Below are 21,540 nucleotides of genomic sequence, written 5' to 3' on the forward strand. Positions count from 1 at the left end.
ACAAATAGAAATGTCTCAAAGTATAAGTGTTTAATTGATTTTATATTTTATGTTAGAGTACAATGTAAAGAAATACACACAAGGAGAAGTCTATATTTTTATTTGCATATGAAAGACTTTTAAAATCAACTTAGGTGGTTTAATGTGTATAATTAGCGTGCATTTGAATATAGAAAAGAAGAAAATCCAGGAGATAATGTCAAAAAGGCTCACTAACAAAGATGTAGTATTCTCTTGGCAAAAGCTGATGAATGATTTGGCATGAATTCATCTTACGGTTCTGTTATTCTCTCTCCTACAAAGATGATATATCCCTTTCTAGCAGTTTGCATAGAATTGCAATTTGTTGTTGTTACAGACTGTAATGACCCTTGGGTATGCACCTGATTCCCCCTGCTAGAATTACTCACCATTTTTTTTCCCACTCTGTGTTTATATATGTGTAGCCATACAACATTTTTGCACTTGCAAAGGATATAAAAAAAAAAAAAACAACAAACCCACAAAACCACCAACCAACCAAAAAAACCAAACCCCACAACTGTAAAACAGAAGTATTAGCAAGATGTATTTCTCGAGCACTGAGACTTTTCAAAACCAACTCCCTAATGCAAATCATAATATTTCTGACTTTTCAGACAGAACTAAAATTAATAGACACTGGAATCACACTGCTCATACATTTATCAATAATCTTTACATGTAACTCAACATTAGAGCATGAAGCTTCTGCTCCTTTAATATTTTCACAGTGAATTCAAAAAAGCTTACCTACTTGAGACAGCATCTTTCTTGATATGCTTTTTTCTCTACCTTTATGATTGTATCTCCTATTTATCCATTTTGAAATTTGAAAACGTGCTTAACTTTAACAGACCGTATAAATATATTAATTTAAAACATCGTGGTTTAGACCCTTGCTGTTTTGAAAACGTTCGCTAATATCCCAGTTTGCTGTATTCATAGCCAAGTATTTGATCTACCAAACGCTTTCATTAGTTCAACGTAATGTGTGACTATTACCTTTTGTTATACTAAGGTATCCCTTGTATTAAGATAGTTATAAAAAAACTTTCAAACCGTTCTGGTTCAAAAATGTAGGTCAGCAGCAGCTTTCCATTTGGAGCAAGTTACTCAGATTATATATTTTGGGTTTTGTGTTACTGTGTTTACATGAGTGTCTTGTGAATACTGGAAATTATATTGTTTGGCGAATCAATTATGAGACTGAAAATGTCTCTCGCTCTTTGATAATCTCTTGTTGAACTGCAAATAAGTACACAGAACATATTGAAAACGGCCCTATATATAAAAGCATCATCAGTGCAAATGACCGTTAGAATTTGGAGACAGCTGGACAATGTGGACAACTGCAAAGACAAACCACTGCAGAATTGTAGGTTAAATTTTATAACCGTCTATACATACAATATAAATCTTCAAGGGGCGGGAGGCTTGGCGGGGTGGGGGGGGTAAATCCAAAACAAGTCTCATTTCTCCGTCACACGAGCAAACGTGTCCCTGCCCTCGGAACACGATGCGGCTGCTGAGCACGGAACACGGGGCTGGGGGGCAGCGTGCGGCCCCCCAAAGTTTGACCGATCCATCTTCTCTGGCACAGCTGGAGCGCATGGCGGCCCCTCGCCTCCCTCCCGCCGAACCGGCCCGCGCGGGGCAGAGCCGCCGGCGGCACCCTCGGCCCCGCAGCACCGGGGACAGTCCCGCTCCCCGCCCCGCCCAGCGGCGTTCGGCGGCCCGGGGCGCCCTTCGGGGCCCGCCTCGACCCCTCGCTCGGAGCAGCTCCCGCGGGTTCGGTGCTCCGCGCAGGCCGCGACCCCCGGCGCGCACACGGGCGGGACCCCGCTGGGAGCGGGGGGACCCGCGAGGGCCGCGCCCCCCATCCCGCCGCGCTGCCGGGAGAGCAGCGAGGGGAGCGGGAGCCCGATCAAGTCCAGCGTGGAGTCCAGTCCGCGTTTTGCGGGTGCGCGGGAGCGATCGGGGCGGAGGGGGCGATGGCTGCCGGCGCTGGCTCGCTCGTTCGCTCATGCCATGCTGGGCCAGCGCGGCTCCGGCAGACGTGTGTTTACCCATATCCGGGTTAGGGAGGAAAGGAGGAGAAAAAAAAAAAGTTTCATTTTAAACCTGAACAAAAAACTTTCAACGTGAAATCACACAGCGGGAACGGGCACGGACCGTAAGGCGTTCTTACCATTTCTAACCTCAACCACGGACTCGGGGAGGGAAATCGCTGTAACTCGGTGCGTGCGGAGCGGTCCGCAGGGGATACTCTGGGCTCAGTCAAGTCCCTGCCCCGGCCGCTTCCCCTTCTGCCCCTCTCCTCTCCTTCCCCCCACCCTTCTGCTCACCCCCCCCATTTTTCAGGGTGGGAGACGATTTTTTTTTTGTTTAATTTTTCAGTTTTGGGGTTTTAAAAATTTTTTTGTAGTTACTATTATCTGCACCAATTTCTCCGGACTCGCAATGTTGCGATGATCATGGCCGCGCAAGTCGCAGCGGCTCCGGCGAGTGCGAACAACAGCAAGGGCAAAGCCCCGAGCCTGCCGAGCGGCCTGGGCCCAGAGCGAGGCCCGGGGGGGGCCGGGGCTCCCGGGCCGGGCCCCGCACTGGGGGTCGGCGAGGGGAGTCTGGCCGGCAGCAACAGCGTGAATAATTTAGATCACCATCTCCACCACCACCACCGCAGCGAGCCGCCGAACATGGCCAATAACGCGGCTCCCGCCGCTGCCGCCGGTAACAACAACAACAACGCCAGCGGCGGCGGTGGCGGCTCCTCCTCGGAGCCGGCTCTGAAGGAAGGTGGAAGCTCCTCGGAGTTATCTTCTTCGTCTTCTTCCTCCTCCTCCTCCTCCTCCTCCAACCCGGGCTCGGCTATGGAGACGGGGCTGCTCCCCAACCACAAGCTGAAGAGCGTCGGAGGCGATCACCCCGCCGCGCCGCCCCACCACCACCATGCCCACCACCCGCATCACCATGCCCACCACCACCATGCCCACCACCCGCACCACCACCACCATGCACTACAGCAGCAGCTAAATCAATTCCCGCCGCCGCCGCCGCAGCAGCCGCCGCCTCAGCACCATCCCGTGCAGAATAACAACAGCAGCCTCGGCGGCGGCGGCGGCGGCAGCGGCAGCAACAACAACGGCGGTGGCGGTGGCGGCGCTGCTCAGCCCAGTGCAGACATGGAGCAGCAGCAACATGGAGGAAAAGACAGTGTTTTGGGCGCTCAGGCCGAGCCCACCCAGCAGCCGCAGCAAATGCTGAATAAAGGCGCCGACGAGGAGGAGATGCCCGGCAAGATGGGCGAGCCCATCGGCGGCCGCTACGACCACCCCGGCTTGGGACCCCTGGGCGGACAGCAGCAGCCCCAGCAGCCGCCCCCGAGCGCTGGGAGCGGCGGCGGCGGCCTCGGCGGCGGCGGCGGGAGCGGGGGAGGCGGCGGCGGCCCCTCCGCGGTGGGTGTCTCGGAGTTCAATAGCTATTATGGCAACCCTGCCCCTGCCCCTGCCAGCAGCGCTACGGCGAGCCGCGCCGGGCCTTGCTTTGATCAACATGGCGGACAACAAAGCCCCGGGATGGGGATAATGCACCCCACGGCGGCCCCCAACAGCATGGACCCCCTGCAGAACTCCCACGAAGGGTACCCCAACAGCCAGTACAACCACTACCCGGGCTACGGCCGCGGCCCCAGCGGCGGCGGCGCGGGCGGCGGCGGCGGCGCGGGAGCCGTGGCGGCGGCGGCGGCGGCCGCTGGGGCAGGCGGCGGCGGCTACGGGGGCTCCGCGGCGGGCTACGGGGTGCTGAGCTCCCCGAGGCAGCCCGGCGGCGGCATGATGATGGGCCCCGGCGGCGGAGCCGGCCTCGGCAAGGCTGGTGCCGGCGCGGCGGCGGCGGCCGGCGGCTTTGCGCGGTTCTCCGGGCAGAACCAGCACCCGTCCGGGGCCACCCCTACCTTGAACCAGCTGCTCACGTCCCCCAGCCCCATGATGCGGAGCTACGGCAGCAGCTACCCCGACTACAGCAGCCCCAGCGCCCCGCCGCAACCCCAGCCCCAGGCAGCGGCGGCCGCCCCGGGAAGCCAGCAGGCAGCGGCGGGCATGGGCATGGGCAAGGACATGGGCGCCCAGTACGGAGCGGCGAACCCGGCCTGGGCAGCGGCTCAACAAAGGAACCACCCGGCGATGAGCCCCGGGAACACCGGGCAGGCCATCAGCAGGACCCAGGTAACTCCCTGCGCTCGGTTAATGACGGCTCGTGTGTCTGTGTCGCTCGTGTCGGGCTCTTAGTTTCTTTATAATTCACTTTCTTTCTTTCCCCCACCCCCCTTTTTTTGTCTTTTATTTTTTTTTTCTCTTTACCCCCCCCCACCCCCACCCCCACCCCCCCCCGTTCTCTTCTGGGCCACTTTTGCCCCTCGCTGCCTCCGTAGCGAGGGTGAGCTGTGCACAATGCGCGGCCCCGTTGGGGCTGGAGGCACCGGAGTGTGGCTTTCGCTGCCGAAATTAGGTTGTTCTCAGACCCAATTAATATTTTCTCCCACCACTTTGAAACAGTGTCGGAGAGACGCAGGGCCCGGAGGACAAACAGCTCGGGACGGACGGGGGCGGGGGGCTGGATTTTGTAACCGGAGTGCCGGACCGGGGGGCTCCCGGGGGATAACGTGTCCATTATCTTTCACGGGGCCTTTTTTTCCTTCTCTCTTTAACCCGTTGCCTTTTTTTTTTCTTTTTTTTTTTTTTTTTTTTTTTTTTTTTTCAATCTCCGAGCAGAACGAGTTGCGCCGTTGCGCGCTCTCAGGAAATTAGTTTGTCACTGATTGGAGTTACCGCAGTGAGATCCACGTAACGCGGCCGCGCTCCTTTCCCTGTGGGAAGAGCGCGCGCGCGCGTGTGTGCGCGCGTGTGCGCCCGGTCCGCGCGGGTCGTCCCGGCCCGGTGACCTGCAGGGGACTCGCCCGGCGGCAGGAGCGTGCCCGGGTGCGCGGGCGCGTAATTGCCTTTCACTTCTCCACAAACACACGCGGAAATTAAAAAAAAAAAAAAAAAAGAAAAAAGGAGAAAGGAAAAAAAAAAAAGAGGGAAAAGTCCTTGGCGTCAGCGAAGGGGCGCGGGCACCCGGGCAGGCCGCGGCCCCCGCGCCTTCCCGCACTCCTCTGCCCCAGCCCCGGTAACTCCGGCGATCGATGGATGGATGGATCCGATCGATAGGCAGGCGCGATGATCGCGGGGCGGCGGGCGCGGCGTAGCGCCTTTCCGGGGCGGCGCGGCGCGGCGCGGCAGGAATGCCGGCTGCCGGGCGCGACCCTTGGAGGAGCGTCCGGGTCTCCTCCGCCCGCCAGGTTGGGAATTTGAATTGTGGAGGTAAACTGGCTGCAACCGTCTCCCGACAGCTGCCTCCGAGTTGACATCTAATCTGCCATCTGATTGGCTCCGCGCGCGCCATTGGGCACCTCGCGCCGCTGATGTAAATAGAGGCGCTGGAGCGGCGCAGGCACAGGAGCCCCCGCCGCCAGCGCCGCCGGCACCGGGGGGCACCGGGGCACCGCCGCCAGCGCCGCGCGGGCACCTTCCCCCGCCCCCCGGCCTGCCCGCGCCGCCTGCTGCTCCTGGGCACCCATTGATTTCTTTATCTACTTACCTATCTTTGCTTTCTTATTTTAGATTTTTAATTCCGCGCTAATTAGAGGCGGTAGGGAAAGCGCCTCGTAATAACAGTGCTTTTGGACGAGGGTTCGGGTCTTCGGGTCGCGCTCGTGCCTTCTTAGGAAAAAAAACCCCAACCCTGACAAACCTAAATATATTGTAATGTTGCAGGTTACGGATGTTATGCAAGGGATTGGATTTTTATTAAAAAAAAGAAACGAAATACTAGTTTTGTTGCGTTTCTGTTAGCTCGATGCCTAACCTGTGCATGCCTCTTAAAAAGACCGTGTTTGCATGTGAGCTGCTGTAGGTGAGAAAATGCCGTGTATAGTACAAAGAAGGGAAGAAGGAACCGCTCTGCCGGAGGTTGTGTTTGTTTCAGCTCTGCAACAAATCCAGATATTCGGCAGAAAACGTGCTTTTGGGTTTGAATTGTGGTTAGAATACTTCAAGAAGCATCGGGAGTTGTTGATCTCATTATTTTTCTACACAAGTGTGAGATAAGGCTTGAATTCTCAGTAGGAAGGTGAATTGTGTTAAATGGAGTACTGCATTAGAATTTTATGGGTTTCTTCTCCCTTCAACAAGATCTTTCTATTAAGAACTGTTAAATCTTTTAACAGCTTTTAACAGCAAGGTCTGACAAGAACAAATGCAGGTGTATGCTTTTGGGGTCCTCCAACGGCTGGATCTTTCCATAAAGTAATTACTAGAATCTGGAAAAATCACCACTTAATATTGTAAATGGTGTATTAATCCTGAAAAAAAAAATAGCCCTTAGATGGGCTATGTGTGTGTTTGTCTACTTCCAACAGACCATTCCTGTCATGTTTTTAGTTTTTATTCCATTTTCCTTTCTTTTTCTTCCAAGGAAATAAGATTTGTGTGTGTGTGTTAATTTTTACCTTTTTTGAAATTTGTGATGGTAAAAGGGTCACTGGAAGCCATAATGTAACGTGACCTTGTATGCATAACCTTTCATAATTACTCTAAAATATTTGCATTGTCTCCTTTTAAACAGGTAGTTCAGAATTTGTAGCTTTAAAAGCTAGGAAAACCATTGTCACACATCATACGTGCTAGTTCAGGGTGCTCTTTCTTCGTGGCAGAGATTGTTTAAAGTATTTTATTTTTATTGGAGGAGTGAGAGCAAATTCATTTATGTCCTCAGTATGACCCTTAGAAATACTTCCTTATATTTATGGGTTTACATCCTCTCTTACAGATTTCTTTTTTCTTTTTTTTTTTTTTTTTTGCACTGTAAGGATTGTCATGCAGCTCAGAAAAATAGTCTGTCAAGAGCACAATTTCTTTGATTATTTTTAAAATTATTTTTTCCTCAAAATAATTGTCATAAAGGCAAGACATCATTGTTTTTTGTATTATGATTTTTCCATTTAACCAGTAAGAGATTGAAATAAATTTTTTGGGGGGTTTTAAATTAATATTTTTTGATGTATAAAATGGGTTCTGTCAAGAAGTAGTTGCCATTAGCTTGCAGAACACAATTGGTTTTGTACACTGTTATTTATTTTTAATTCCCACATGTCAATCTCCCTGTAAGTAGAGAAATTGATTGCTCTTTGAAAGAGAAAATGTATATTTAGTCCAGCATCTGAACAGAAGACTTCTCTTCAATTTTATTAATAATCATCTGTGTGTGTACTGTTGATATGTGTATAAACACATTAGAATATGCTCACTTGTCATGTGTCCTTGTAAAGCAGATGTTGATTGGCCCCTAAGCCTATAAGGAACTATTGTCCTGTGAACAGAGAAAAAGGACTGACAGTAGGTTACAACATCTGAGATGCTTGTTCAGGAAATTTGTGCCTCGGCATGGGTAATTTTTGTACTATGAAGAACTGTGGCATCCTACTCCGAACTAAGTTCTGTATTTGTCCAGCCTATTAAATTATTTAAGAAAATTTTGTTTCCATTTAATTAAATCACCGTACCCAACTGAGAGATATGATAGAAGCTTGCAACAGAGGCTTTCTGCTTCTGAAGAAAAGCACATTTTCGAAGCAGATGGATGTTGCTCACACAGATACATTGATTTTGTGGTGGGGGACTTGTATGATGCTAGTACAGTCCCTTGTCATTCAGATCTTTTGATTATTGATTAATCCTTGACAGTGTACAGATATTTGAAGTCCTAAGGCTCCTTTTATTCTTCACTTCTGATTTGCACTGCAGTAGTTTAACACATTAGCTGGCCTGTCAGTGTGCAGTTTATACACGTCTTTCTCCTTTGTGCACGTGTGTATGATTTACATACACCTACACAGAAGGAGAGAACCTGGGTCTTTTCAGGATTACCCATATAAGATTCAGAGGAAATGTTAGAAAAAATCTTTTGAGCTGCTGTGAGTTTGTGTATGTATTGTTTGTTTTGTTGCAGAGAAACTCTGAATATGCCTGATTCTGCAGCTCTTTTTATGCCAAAGAGATTGCCCGTATTGACAGTTCTGGCTAAGCCAAGGCTGCAGAATCATGTCCTGTGCCTGAAGGCCATTAAACAGCTGTTAGTGTGGTGAATAGATTCTTGATGTCTCAATGGGAGAATAAAATATATTTTTCCCTGTGCAGTTTCAAATAAACAGTTTAGTATTCACATAGCTTCTATTTAGAAGTAGCAAATAGCAATATTCACAGTTAGGAGCATCTATATATATATTACGACCATATATTTGACACTTTGTGGTTTGGTGTTCAGTTATTGGTTTCTGTAGTAGCGCTTATGCCTACACATGGAACAGCAGAACCCTGTGTACGAGATACAATGAAGAAAGAGAAATGCAAACCTGCCTACTCTATTACTGCTTCCATAATGTAAGGATTCTTCTACTAAGCAGTCGATTACCGTCTTTTTGGCATTCTGATCTGAATCTCGGGGGAAAAAAAACAAAGGCATTTAATCCATTGCTAAATTTTCTAGTTAGATATGTAAAATACTGTTTTTGAAATTACTAAGCATGGTCTGCTAGGTGATGCTTATTCATTCTGAAATAGTATCTTAGTTAAAACTAGATTAAATTCGTGCAGTGAAAACAAGTTTGCTTAGCTACTGATAGATCTTTGTTACTTTTATTCTGCAGGTATTTTGTTGTAGTTATTTTTACATTGTAATTGTTAATGTAAGAATGGCAGTAGTTTATTTACTCTTTGGTCCCTAGGATTGTACCTGTGCCCGACACCAGTTACATCTTTTAGTACTTCTTCAAAATGTGCCATTTAGCAGGAGGCTTTGAAGATTCTCTGTGGATATGTAAAGCAGTGTTGCCACATTCACTGTGCATGCATGCTCAAGGCTGCAGAATTTCAGTAGCATGTGTTTGTGGTAGGCTAACTTGCTAGAATATATTTTAGAATTGTGATTATTAAGGTACTTGGGAAAAAAACTTTTTTCTTTCAATTTTGGGGCTATTTACATAGTGTTAAATATATGTTTTGGTACGATTGAATGAGGACTTTAATTAAACTTAAATTAAAAGTATACCTTAGTGGTTTTCAAATTTGTTTTGAAAACTAGTAAGAGAAAAGTGCTGCTTAGCGGTGTTGTTTTTGTATCGCTTGGTGCTTATAGAAGCAAATAAATGTAATGCCAAAAATCTTGTGGTGCCAATCATATTAGAGTAAAATTTATTTTAAGGAAGTCTCGCCTCTTAATAAATTTAAAAATATTTTTTAGTAGAGCTGAAGGGTTTCTGTACATTTCATGTATGTTTTTCCATTCAGATCATAGTATTACCCTTTTACATTTTCTGTTCCCCAATGGTACCTGTTCATGCTCAGTTTCACACACAAATGCTGATGTGCTGGCAGAGTGCTGCAGTGTTTGTATTGCAGGTAGGCCAGATAATTTCCATTGTTGTACTTCCAGTTCCGAGAGCATGGCATCCAGTGATCCACCAGGAGCACATCAGCTCCAAAAAAGCCAGACACATCCATGGTGGTGTTCCACTGCTGTCGAGGAATCCTCAGGGATGAATGTATCTTAAAATACCTGTGTGAATCTGTGAACAGTGGGGACAGTGGCTAATTTGTACAGAATTGATTTTAACTACCTTTATCTTCTCAGTAACAATATTCCAAGTACATTTGATCTTTACACTATTTTTCTAGAGTGCCTTGGACTGGAGTAAAAAATTATTCTTCCTGTTGTACAGGGTGGGGAAACTGAGGCACATTACATCCACTTTACTTCAGACAGGCACACCCAAGGACAGGTGTTTCGGAAAAAATCAGGGTCTTGGTGCCATAAACTCTAGCTTTTGAATAAATCCAGTCTTATTGTGCACACATTCTGTTGTGGGAGAATGAAAACTTTACTGGAATCTATTCAGCGAGTAAGAAGACAAATAACTGAGCGAAATAAGAGATTTTCTGCTCTATCAGTACAGTCACCTTAAACTAAAGGCACCGTAATTCAGAATTTCAGTATTCTTTGCACTGTTCTGTCATTACATACCCAATATAATCTATATAAAGATACTAAATTTCTCATAGAAATTAAACTCTGAGGAAACTTGAGTTGAACAAGTGCCCAGAAGCTTAACAAAATATCATGGAACTTGTCTTTTGATGAGTATTCTGCATAGAGCACCAGTGTGTGCTGGGGTGGGGTCAGTACGAGGGTGCATGCACAGACTTCCTTACCACCAAGTCCAGTTGTTTTATCTGGCAGATCCATTGTCTTCAGTTTTGAAGTGAACAGATTTGATGCAGAAATCACACTTGTTGTGTCTTATTTAAAGACTGCTTTTCACATGGGAATTGTTCTTACTGCAAATATGAAGTACCTTTTATCAAACTTGTTGTTCACAATCTAGGATGCTTATGTTACCTGAAGGTGCCTGCAGTTGTTTTGGAAATTGGGAAACCTGAGATCATTGTCCTGAAGCTTTCATTAAACTTGTTTATCTATGTTTATTAAAACTAATGTGAAATCTGTGTAAAAGTTTTTGGCAGACATGATTTGAATGGGGGTTGATACATTGGGCATTTATATTCCATGTATAGTGGAAATGTTAGTTTCCTTGTAAATTTAACAAGTTTATGAAGTGGCTGAATTTCTGAATGTGTAGTGGCCAGTTTGTGGATATAAAACAGAGTTTGATGGTTCTGCAGCGTGTATAAGGAATTGCTTTCAGTGCAGACCTATCAGAGTGAGATCTACATCATACTACTTTTTGCATTTGAGTCATTGTATGTTAGTAATTACATCAGGACTAACCATGTGTAGAAGTATGTAATCTATTTATTAGTTTTTCTCCAATTTTAAGATCTATTAATTTTTAAAATTTTCTTTTGCAGCTAAACGTGCACAATTGCCAAATGATGTCCTGCCTTTAAGAATTCACTTCTGTGCTCTATCTTTGCCCTATGTTGTAGGCTTCTCAGATTTGAAAAGATACTGAATTCAGGTTTGTGATGTAGTAGTTGTTTATGAAGACATCCATCTGAGTGATAGGCCCTCTGACACTTCCATCTGTAAAGCTGTGCCACTGATCTCCCCTGCCACTCACATCAGTTTCTTTCTGACCACTGGAGGGTGGGGAAATAATATTATAATATTTTTTTACCTTTTTTTTTAAATTAAGGAAGTAGATATATATGGAATTTTAGTTTGTTGCTGAAAAAAGATTGAATATGAGAATGGGAAAAAACCTTGATGTATAAATTCCCCCTTTTTTTTTTGTTTTAAGGGATAGTGTTAGTTGTGTTACTATTAGAGTATTGCAAGCTTCTACTTCAATTTTTTATACTCATGAGGTTTTTGGGGGGTGGTTTGGGGTTTTGTGTCTCTTTTGGTTTTTTGTTTTGTTTGGTATTTGTTTTAGGTATCTTCTTACTCAAAAAATAAATCTTAAGTAGCAAGGCTTTCTCTCGGATGTGATTCTGCCAAGTTACTGCATCAATTTACTTGCCCTTTAAAGACCACATGGCCAGGTTCACTGTGAAGTTCTGTTGTTGCAGCTACATAGTTAGATTCAGGGAATTAATTGCATCCTTGACTAATAGCTGTTGTGGCAAACCCTTTTGCATTTAATTTACCATTGGGGTGGTAGCATATCTTCACCGCCAAAATAGCAGCCTTTATAAGAAGCCTCTCTTGAAGGGTTTGTGGGTATGGCTATTGAGGTATTTTGCTGAGTTTTTCAGAAGGTTGATAGTTCCACAACAGGTTTTAGTCACCTTTTTAAACCGGCAAAGAGGTCTGTGTTGTGTGGCAAAGAGAGGGCTGTCCTGGCTGTAGTACCAGTCCCTGGTACAGCTGTCTTTCACAGGAGGACCTCAAGTTGGAGCATGGTTATTCTTTGTTTGTTCGAGTAAAGAAAGAAAATCGGTTCAGAAAATCCCAAAAGGAGGGATCCTGTTTTAAAACATAATTGTAGTCATGTGTGCTGTTCCCAATGTGGACATGGCTTAATTCACAGATTAAAGTGGAATAGTGCCTTCTTTACACAAGCAGTGAATTCAGCCATGGTAAGTAAATTATGTGACTTCAGGAAAATGATATTAGTAGAGGATTGGTGTAGGAATTCTTAATATCCCTCAGCTGTCTGCATGAGCTAAAGGTTGCTGGTTTCACTGACTGATATCTCAGTTTCCCCATGTTAAATAATATTTTTTGCCTTATTTAATCGTTTGAGTTTGATGTGCAGTTTTAATTACCGACTAAGGTGGAATAAATAGGCAGCCTAAATATTTGTTACATGGGAAGCTATCCAGTCTGCACTGTGCCTTCGTCTGTTTGGATGGGATCAGAGACTTGGTGTTCCCAGCGTTGATCATGTTATTTGGTTAGCTTGTCAGACTTACTTGTTTGTAAGCAAGATACTGGAACATCAGCTCTGAAAATTTCTTTTGAAAGCACAAGGACAGGATTTGTAGTTCTTAAATTTTATTCTTTTAAAGTTAAAAATAAAGATAAGGAGGTTTGTTTTGACAGCATCAAAGGAATATGCTGGTTTGTTTGCAGCCTTTGATTTGGATGGAATGTATGGAGTTCTGTATTTTTTTTGTGTGTGTAGCAATTTATGTTGTGAATATCTTGGATTTTCTGTTTATGTGAAACGTTAGTATTGATGTTTTATTTTCAGGCATGATTTATGGAAAATAATTGTGCTTTTGTGATTTTTTTTTTTTAAATTCGGTGTTTCTAATTTGGTTGAAATTCCCAAGCAAAGAAAAGTAATAAGCATGTTCTTCAGAGCTGTTGCTGTTTTAAGTTTATGGTTGGTCATAGATGCTATTTAAAGAAATATTTTTGGAAAAACAGAGGTAGTTACATTTGAGGCTGTTTTAGCTGCGTACCAGCAGTAGCAAAATAATTTTACTTGGCAGTTTTACTTATATTTGGAAGTTCTCCCTTCCTGTAGGCAGAAAGGTCGACTTCTGTGAGGGAGGTGCGTTCTTGGTGCCCGTGGGACGTGCCGGGATGTGCGGATGCCGTTGGCTGTTTTGCCGAAGCGGTGCCCGATTGAGGCATTTCCCTGGCGGGCCGCGGGGACGGGAAAGGCGGGGGGGGGGCGGCGGGGTGCCGGGCCGGTGGCAGCGTCCGTGCAAGTTGCACACACGAAGCGAACCAGTTCTCTTGTGTGGCGTCACATGATCAAAATATTTTCCCCTTCGCCGCTGCCAGAAGCTATCTATTGCTTTTCAGCAAGCTCGCCGCTCGGGCAGCGGGCCAGGCGCTGCTCCCGGCCGCGGGATGCCCCGGCCCTCACCGGTGGGAGCGGCGAGTGTGGGCAGCGCGCGTGTCCGGCAGCGGCCCCAAGGCTCTCTCTGCTGCGCCTCCGGGCCGCCGCACCGGGTGGAGCGTTTCTAGCGCCTTAACTGACACTTACTTTACATTTTTACTAGTAAAGAGATACTGCATTTGTATGTTACATTTTGGTTTACAATACATGTATTTTTTCTTTTAAATCCCGAAGCTAACACACATACCTTGTGATAACCACCCCCCCACCCCCCCCCACTTCCAGCCTGGCACAGAGCCGGTTTTCCTACTAACAAACTGTAGGAGCTACTAATTCAGCAACATTTCTGCGATTTTTAACTTTCTGCAGAATGCTCTTTTTGTTGTTGAACATGTGGTATGCAAATACAAATGGAAATAGTGCTATGGCGTATTTTGTTGTGGGTTTTTTTAAGTATTAAAAACACATTTTGCTTTTCTAATAAACCCCATAACCAGACCTTCTAATGTTTTGATATAAATAGCAATTACACTAACTGAGATTCAACCACAACTGAAAAAAAGCCATTTAAAATAATTCAGAAGAAAAGTTCCCAATTTAATTGAGCTTTTCCTTTAAAGAGGAGGGACTGATTGGACAGCAGCATATCAAACAGAGTGTCTCGCGTTTTAGAGCAGTGTTCTTGAAGTGACCAAGGTGTTGGAGTGGAGGCCAATATTTAAAGATTTTTCCAAGAATTAGCTAGGAATCTAAAGGCTACTTCAGTTTAAGCTGTCAAGAGCTTCATGTGTGATTGCTGATGGCAATCAGAACATTTTCTGGATTAACTGAGAATGAACCTTGAAAAAGACCCTTGAAAAGTTTTAGATTTTGGTACATGAACTGGTTGTTTCATATATTGGAACATTTAGGGATTTGGTTGTTCACAAGAAACGTGCTAAATGCAGCTGTTTGAACAAGCAGTGGAGAGGGATTCTCTGTCCCAGGAAGACTTTGCATAGCCACACATTCCTCCTTTTAGTTCTCCAGCTCATTTCAATAATAATAGCAACAGTAACAATGCACTTTCTCATTAAGAGGAAGGTTGAGGAGGGCCTGAGTGAGCTGATACTTTGCTGGAATGTGGTTGACAGAATAGTGGATGCAGTCTTCTACTTTTTCTGCAGATCCTAATGTTGTTATGTGTCAGCTCTGTTGTGTGATGTGGTTGCTTAACACTCTTCCTCTGTATTTTCCCCTTCAGTGAGTGAAAGATTTATTTGTGGGTTATTTAAATCTCTTTTATTTCTTTTCTTCCCAAAGTCATAGTACTTGTTTTATCCAAATGTCATCATCTTTTTTTTGCTCCTTTGTCTTGTGATACTTCTTTTTCTTTCTTAAAATGTCTTTCTTACTTTCCAAGTCCTTGGAGTGATGGAAACGTCATCCTTACTGTCTTCTGCAATTTTAACAGTTGTGCAAGAGTGATTGGTGTAACTGTATAGTCACTGAGAAAATACCTTTTGAGTGATCCAGGTACCCATCCTGATTTGTATTTGTTCCTCTGTCTTCCAATTTGACAGAAGTTGTTGGGCAAAGAGTAGCAGCAGGGAAAGTCTTCACTATCCAGCTTCCTGTGCAGGCTCTCTTAGTGACTACAGGTCAAGTTGCATTTAGGAAAAAGGGAAAAAAAAGCCACTAAAAAACCAACCAAGCAAGTCCCCCAAATCCTGGCAAGACTTAGCAGTACAGCAGTAAAAATTGTACAGGTAGTTATCTGTGGGTGATGGTGCTGGTATTTTTGTTTCAAGTTGTTCTATTGCTGATCTTCTAAGCAATAGCAGACTTAAAGGAGGGAAACAAACAAAGGGGGCAAAATCAAGCTGAAATGTAAATGTTGATGTGCATAGTTTTTTTACCTGGCATGGCAGGTTTGATTAAAAAATATATATTTGTTCAAAAGATATTTGAAAAGATGTCTGCATGAAAATTGAAATGTGGTGCTGCTGTACATGTGGAATGTAGAAAAGACTGGAATTGAGGAAAGGGAACACTTGGCATATGATTGTCTATAGTAAGTAGTGATGTGGTGTACTGGATATGTTCTGTGCAATTTTATAGAACTTGATACTTCATTTTATAGATTTCTTTTCCTTTTAATTCTTCTCAGAAGATAGGGGGTATAGAGAGCTGCCAGGGATGGTTGTTTGTGTTTCCACAGTGCCGTTTTTTATTTGAGGGAATCTAATGAAGATGGTGAATGAAGCCTGTTTAAAAAATGAGTTAAGATCCCAGTGTTCTAAGATACCTTAGTAATTCAAGAGAGAACTGAGGCCAGTTCTTCCTGTGTGATAGTTTCCAAATTCTGTTGCTTTGCCTCTAAAAACACCTAGATGTTTATTTGCAGCAATCTGAAACCTGAAAACACCCTCCACAGTGTCTGATTTACCCTCTGTGTTCTCTTCTCTACTCCTACTTTTTAACATTAAGTTTAAATTCTTCATTTGCTTGTGGCTGATATCTTCCTTGATGAGATGGAGGGAAAGTAGGTGCTTTTTCTTAAGGCTGCAGCGAGTCATGGCATCATAGCGGAAGGTTCAAATATTTATGATTTCTGATGACGTTTTTTACTTTCTTGAAATTCTTGATCTCACATATGGTTGTCTGTCTTACTTGAGCAAATTGTCTCAGCTAGTGTGCCAGAAGTAGAAAGAAATGCAGTTTACCTCTCCAGAAGTGGGTTTTTATATATATATATCCAAAGAGACAATGAACATGATGGGTTTTTTTTTTTCTCTTTTTTTTTTTTCTCCAAATGTTTGATACTGAGCATTCAGTAAGATGTTTTGTTTGTCATTTTTAAATTAATACTTGGGAATAAGCAGTGAATATTTTTTAAAATTTAGTTCAGTGCATGTACATCGATCAGAATGTCCATGTGGGTATTCCTCAGAAAGACAGCTTTTTGTCCTTCTTGGCTTTTGAGGATCACAGGCTGAAACAAAGAGCAAATTAGCAAGAGAAAGTGTGTAACACATAAATGCGCAGGAAAATATGTGTTGAACCAAATGGCATCTGCTTTTTGTGTAGATATGAAGCCAGAATTTCTCTTGGGGGAACTGAAGAAAACTTGAAAATCTAATTTGTTTATTTCTGCATTTTTCAGTAGCCTTTTGTTACACTCCTTGAGTACACTTTAATCCAGTTTTGTGTTGGTAAAAGATCCTGCACCACTGTGTGAGTCTGATGGTTGTCTGAAGCTGATCTAAGACTTCACTTCTGCTGTTAAGACCAGTCCCCACCTTTTTATCAGCTCCCTGCTGCTTCCCTTGTGTCATAAGGTGAGTGGCATCAGCTCGGAAGATTTGTCTGAAACTAATCCTGCCAAACAAGACCTGTGAATGTTTAGCTTTCAGCCGGATCATTGACCAGATCTGACTTGCAGCATAATCTTTGCAGCAAAGGAGAATATGGCCAGTTTGACTGAGGATGGGTGTCAGGCCATGACAGCTCCTTTGGTGGTGGTACAGGTGGTGGTTCTGTCAGCCTAAACTTCTCCTACTTGCCTCTTGAGTGTAAAATTAGTCTGTAAATAATGACAGTCAATTTCTTAACATTTCTCTGGAGCAGAAAGCCATTGTTATCTCTTTCAAAAGGAGAGAAGCTGAGGCAGAGAGTGATTTTTTTTTTTTCCCCGAGGGTGATAATTATACAGAATGCATTGATTGCAGTGGCCAAATAACCTGTGAGTATCTTTGAAAAACAAGATATCAAGGGTGGAACTCATCTAACCATATGTGCTGTAGGCATTTCTACCTGATCTTTTTGTGTATCTTCAGTGCAAAAAAATAGTCAGATCTTCATGTGAATCATCTCATCCTAAAGTAGATGTGTAATTCTTGTCTAATGAATCATGCACCTAAAGTTTCATGCTTTTCCTCTTGCTCTAAAGAAAGTCTAAGCTGATAAGCTCAGGTGTTGATGTCAAAGGCCAGGTGAAATTAATTTCTTCCACTATTTACGGTGTTTTCATACAGGCAAATGACTCCAGACTTGTGCTGGAGTTCTGGACTAACTTAGCTTCCTCTTCTTGTCTTGCTAACCTATTGGAACTAATGGTTTTCATACCCATTTCTGCTTAAGCTCAATACATTTCTGTTTTGTTGTTGTTTGTATAATGCCTATTCAGAGTTTTTATTGCTGGTGCTTTTCTTTTGGTATGCCAAATATTTGCATGTAAGAACTGTCAGTATAATTTATTTTTGCCCAGCATATTTGCAGACATACTGGCATACTGGCAAATTTGAAAATACCAGGGTGAATTTCCAGATCAGTTGACCTTCATGCTTAGGTACGCAGTTTCCTCTGTACACAGATGCAAGCTTTTGATTTGGAAATAGGGCAGCAGTTTTGTTGTGTAGTTGCTGCTTCACAGTCATCTGAAAACTCTTTACCTATTGCTGGCACTTCAACTTGCAGAGAGGTGGGCACCTCTGGGAAGGAGCTTCCCTGCTGTGGTAATCCTCCTCACCCAGCCCTGGTGCTCCCTGTGCCTCTGCATTCCCCGCACTGGTTGCTCCAGGGGGTCTCTCTGTGGGGCCTCATGCGGAGTAGCAAACCCAGTGAGCACTTTGGAGGGTTGAGGGGCTGTGCTGGGCATGGGGAGTCAGGAAGGGGCTGCCCTGTCAGGAGATCTCTGCCACCGAGAGGGACGGTGGTTGTGAAAGCAAACAAGATTTGTTCTGAATGCTATGGGTGTATTCCAAGGTGACAAAACTTGGTGTTATGCTGAGGGATGAAATTGCTTAGGACAAAAGGAAACACAGGCATGCCTATCCTGCATAGAGTTCTTGGCAGTATCATGTTTTCAAAATGGTTAAAGAGGAAAAACCACAGTTTGCTAAAGAGATTTACCTGTGCATCCTGAAAAATGGGTACCATAATCCTTGGCCTTTCTTAGTAAAGTATTTTAAATGCCCAAACTGAAGTATTTTTTTGATTAATAATTTCACTGGTATCTTTGTATTAGCATGCCAAGTGCTTTGCACTTTTTGGAGGCTGGCACAACTGTATTTTTCTTTGCATCCTTTTTAAGGGATCTTTCTAACAAAGGGCATCAGTCTATTTGGCTTAGGCTTAGGTTTCAGAGTTAGGTATTCTCAGAAAAGTTGCTTGTTTTCAAAAAATTCTGAAGAGTCTTTTGTAGTGTTGAAGATTGTATCTCTTTTTTGGTTCTCTCTTATAATTTGAGGTTCAACTAGAGGCATGATTTTCAGATGTACTGTTTTTCCTCCAGCATGTACAGGGGGAGGAGGAGGAAGCGTGGCTTCCTCAAGGTTGACTGAAATATTTTAACTTCTATAGCAAATGAGGTGAGAATGAAATTGTCAGAAGGATAGAGACTAAATTATTGAAGCACTTGACTGTTTAAAGTGGCTGGGGATGTACTATAACAGGTGCGAGTCTAACAGTCAAATGTGTAAACAGCACCTTATTCCTTCCTTGTACCTGATTTCTCACCACTTGCTTTGTATGAGAGCCTAAATCAGAGTGGGAGATATCGCAGCCAAAGTGTTAGTTTACAATGCCACCACCAGAAGAACATTCTATTGCCATACAGAATAGCAGTGAGAAAAACATTTTCAAGGAATATTTATTGAAGTAATTCATCACTTTAAAATGAAGAAGGTGCATCAAACAAAAATAAAAGCTAAGTATTTTATGGGACTCTGTTTGAATTTGATAACCATTTGTTTTGCTAGAAAATATATGTGGACTGGGCATCTAGTTCTTGTCTACACAGTACAACTATGTGCTATAATTATATGCTATAATTATACCAATATAACTCCCTATGGAGACACTCTTGTACCAGAATAAGAGTTTTTATGGTTTATCTTACTCTGCTTCCAAACCATGTAAGCTTAAGAGGGAAAGGGTACTCTTATGCTGGAGAAAGTTTCCACACTGAGATAGTTATATTGGTATAATTATGCATGTTTTTACTTCAGTGTAGACAAGTCCCTTGTGCCTTTTCAGCTTTGAACTTTAGTTAAGAATTTCTTGGTTGTGATAAGTGTCTAAGCATTTTTATAGTATATTTTTATAATGGGACTTGGGTATTTAAGCCAATTACTTAGGCCAATTAACAGCTTCCTGGGTTGTGGATAACAATGGGATATAAAGAGGGATCAGAATTCATGTTCCTAGCTGCTTGGATATATCTGCATTTTCGCCCTCCCTGTGATTTTACCAGTATTCAGTGTACAGCGCAACAGGTGGAATATTGTGTGGCTGTCTAATGAGTTCCGTGTTGGACACTTTTTGTCTGCTGTTTCTCATTATTCCTTGAGTTTTGTTGTGCTGTGGCTCTAATTGCATGTATTTCTGTGGATCACAGAAAGAAGCTTCCTTGATGAAGTTGAAAAAACTGCTTCCAAAAATGTTAATTGTTCGGAGAATTGCTGAAATTTATTGATCTTTACACAAGACAGGATCATAATTGACTTGCTAGGCACAAATTGTGCAAGGAGCATCTCAAATTGGATTCAGAGGAACGAGAAGGTACAGGAACCCTGTTGGTGTGCAGTGTAGTCAGGAGGAGGGTGATGATGTGTAGAAGGTATATTTGGTAGGGGTGATGTCTCTTGCCTGCTTCAAAGGTGGGTACCTAGAGAGAGGTATTCACATGGATGGTACTTTGAAGTTGGACATCTTCTTTGGTTCTCTTCTCCCCATGTCACCTTTGCTGTTTAGCACACAACTCATCTCATCCTTACATTCACATCTCTCCTAAAACAGGAATATGTAAACATTTTTTACAGTATTTTCGCAATTTCTGCAAATACCAACATAAATTACTTAGAAACAGTTTTTCTTAAGTATCTTTTTTACTCCTTATGAAAAGACTGGTTTGAAAAACATACCTCTTGTTATTCCATTAATTTTCTTTAATCAATGTATCTGATATGTTTGTAGTGTTGTAATGTCCATGTGGTCTAGTTTTGCTAGAAATTGAGGATTATGATTTGAAATGAAAAATTGCAGAAATTGGAGAAACCTTATAATAAAATAGAGGTGATGTAATAACCTCCAAATCATAGAAGAGCAGGGCTTGAAATGACACTAAGAGGTTATTTAATCTGTCAGCTCTTTGGCAGTATAAGGCAGACCTAACATTCATGGCAGTTGTTCATCTGTCCTGTAGTAGTAACAGACTGAGCAAAAAAGAATTATTTATACTTACTCTTTCCCCTTATCTCCCCAAAGCTTTGTGCAAGCTGAACTTTACATAGAATTGGTGTGTGAGGATATATGGATTCCTTTAGGATTATTTTAAGTTTCTCAGTTACTTCTGTTGTTTGGAAACTGTGTTTTCTGTCAAAATAGTCTAATGATGTTTGTGTATTTTTGAGTGTAATATCCCATTTTAATTTTATTTGGCTGTCAGATGTTCAGGTGTATTTCTTCCTAAAATGATTATTTTTCTGTGTTGGCTTTGTAACCAGCCAAACAATATAAAGAAGAGGAGATATCTCCTCTTCTTTGGCATTAAGCAGTTTGGTTTAAAAATGTGTAGCATTTAATTTTCATACTTGACAGTATTTCTGGTATGTAATGAGTTTCAGTTTTCCTTTTTTTATTCAATTTCTTTTTGCATGAAAGAGCTGAGCAGAAAAAAGTAAAACAACTGTGGGTAGGAGTGTAGAAGTGAGAAGGGGAAGAATGTGTTCAAGAAATGAGAGTACTCAGCAGAAGAGCTGGGTTTAGCTGAAATGTCAGGTTAGATATGAAGTGAACAGTGTGGCCTTAAGTAAAGATTTATATTCTTTGAAGAATAAAGGGAACATATGTTTCAGAATTTCACGTGTGGTATCTGCAGCTCTTTAATCTAAATTGAAGGTTGAAAACGCATGTCAGATGAATAGCATCTTTCCAAAGGGAGCAATACCTGAAACTGAAATTGCAGATACCTTGTTGCTAAAATGAGTCTTTGTGTTTGTTTGCTTTGTTTTCCCTTTTGGTTATGTCAACTGAGAAACATCTGTCTTTGATGCTAAATGACCTTTTCTGACTAGGCCAAGTGATTTTGACTGAGTGGACTGTCTTGAGCCCTCAACAGCTGCAGGAAGGTGCTGATGTAAGTTGCTGCCTTGGAGAAGGTTTAGCTGTAAATATACTCAAATAGC

General features: G+C 43.2%; 1 protein-coding gene across 6 annotated transcripts in view; it reads left to right on the plus strand.

The window, feature by feature from the left end:
• The first annotated feature begins 2,361 nt into the window (after positions 1-2,361).
• ARID1B (AT-rich interaction domain 1B) overlaps positions 2,362-21,540 on the plus strand; it is a 323,798-nt gene continuing 304,619 nt past the window's right edge. For 2 of the 6 annotated variants that reach the window (XM_030268062.4, XM_030268067.4), the window contains exon 1: positions 2,362-4,244. In XM_030268062.4, coding sequence (XP_030123922.3) covers positions 2,490-4,244 — 1,755 coding nt within the window. In that variant the 5' untranslated portion in view covers positions 2,362-2,489. Of the gene's footprint in view, positions 4,245-5,266; positions 5,382-21,540 lie in introns of those variants that run through there. The other 4 variants (XM_030268064.4, XM_072926978.1, XM_072926976.1 and 1 more) reach the window with 2 other exon arrangements.

Source organism: Taeniopygia guttata, chromosome 3 (assembly GCF_048771995.1).
Source record: "Taeniopygia guttata chromosome 3, bTaeGut7.mat, whole genome shotgun sequence".
Lineage (NCBI taxonomy): Eukaryota > Metazoa > Chordata > Aves > Passeriformes > Estrildidae > Taeniopygia > Taeniopygia guttata.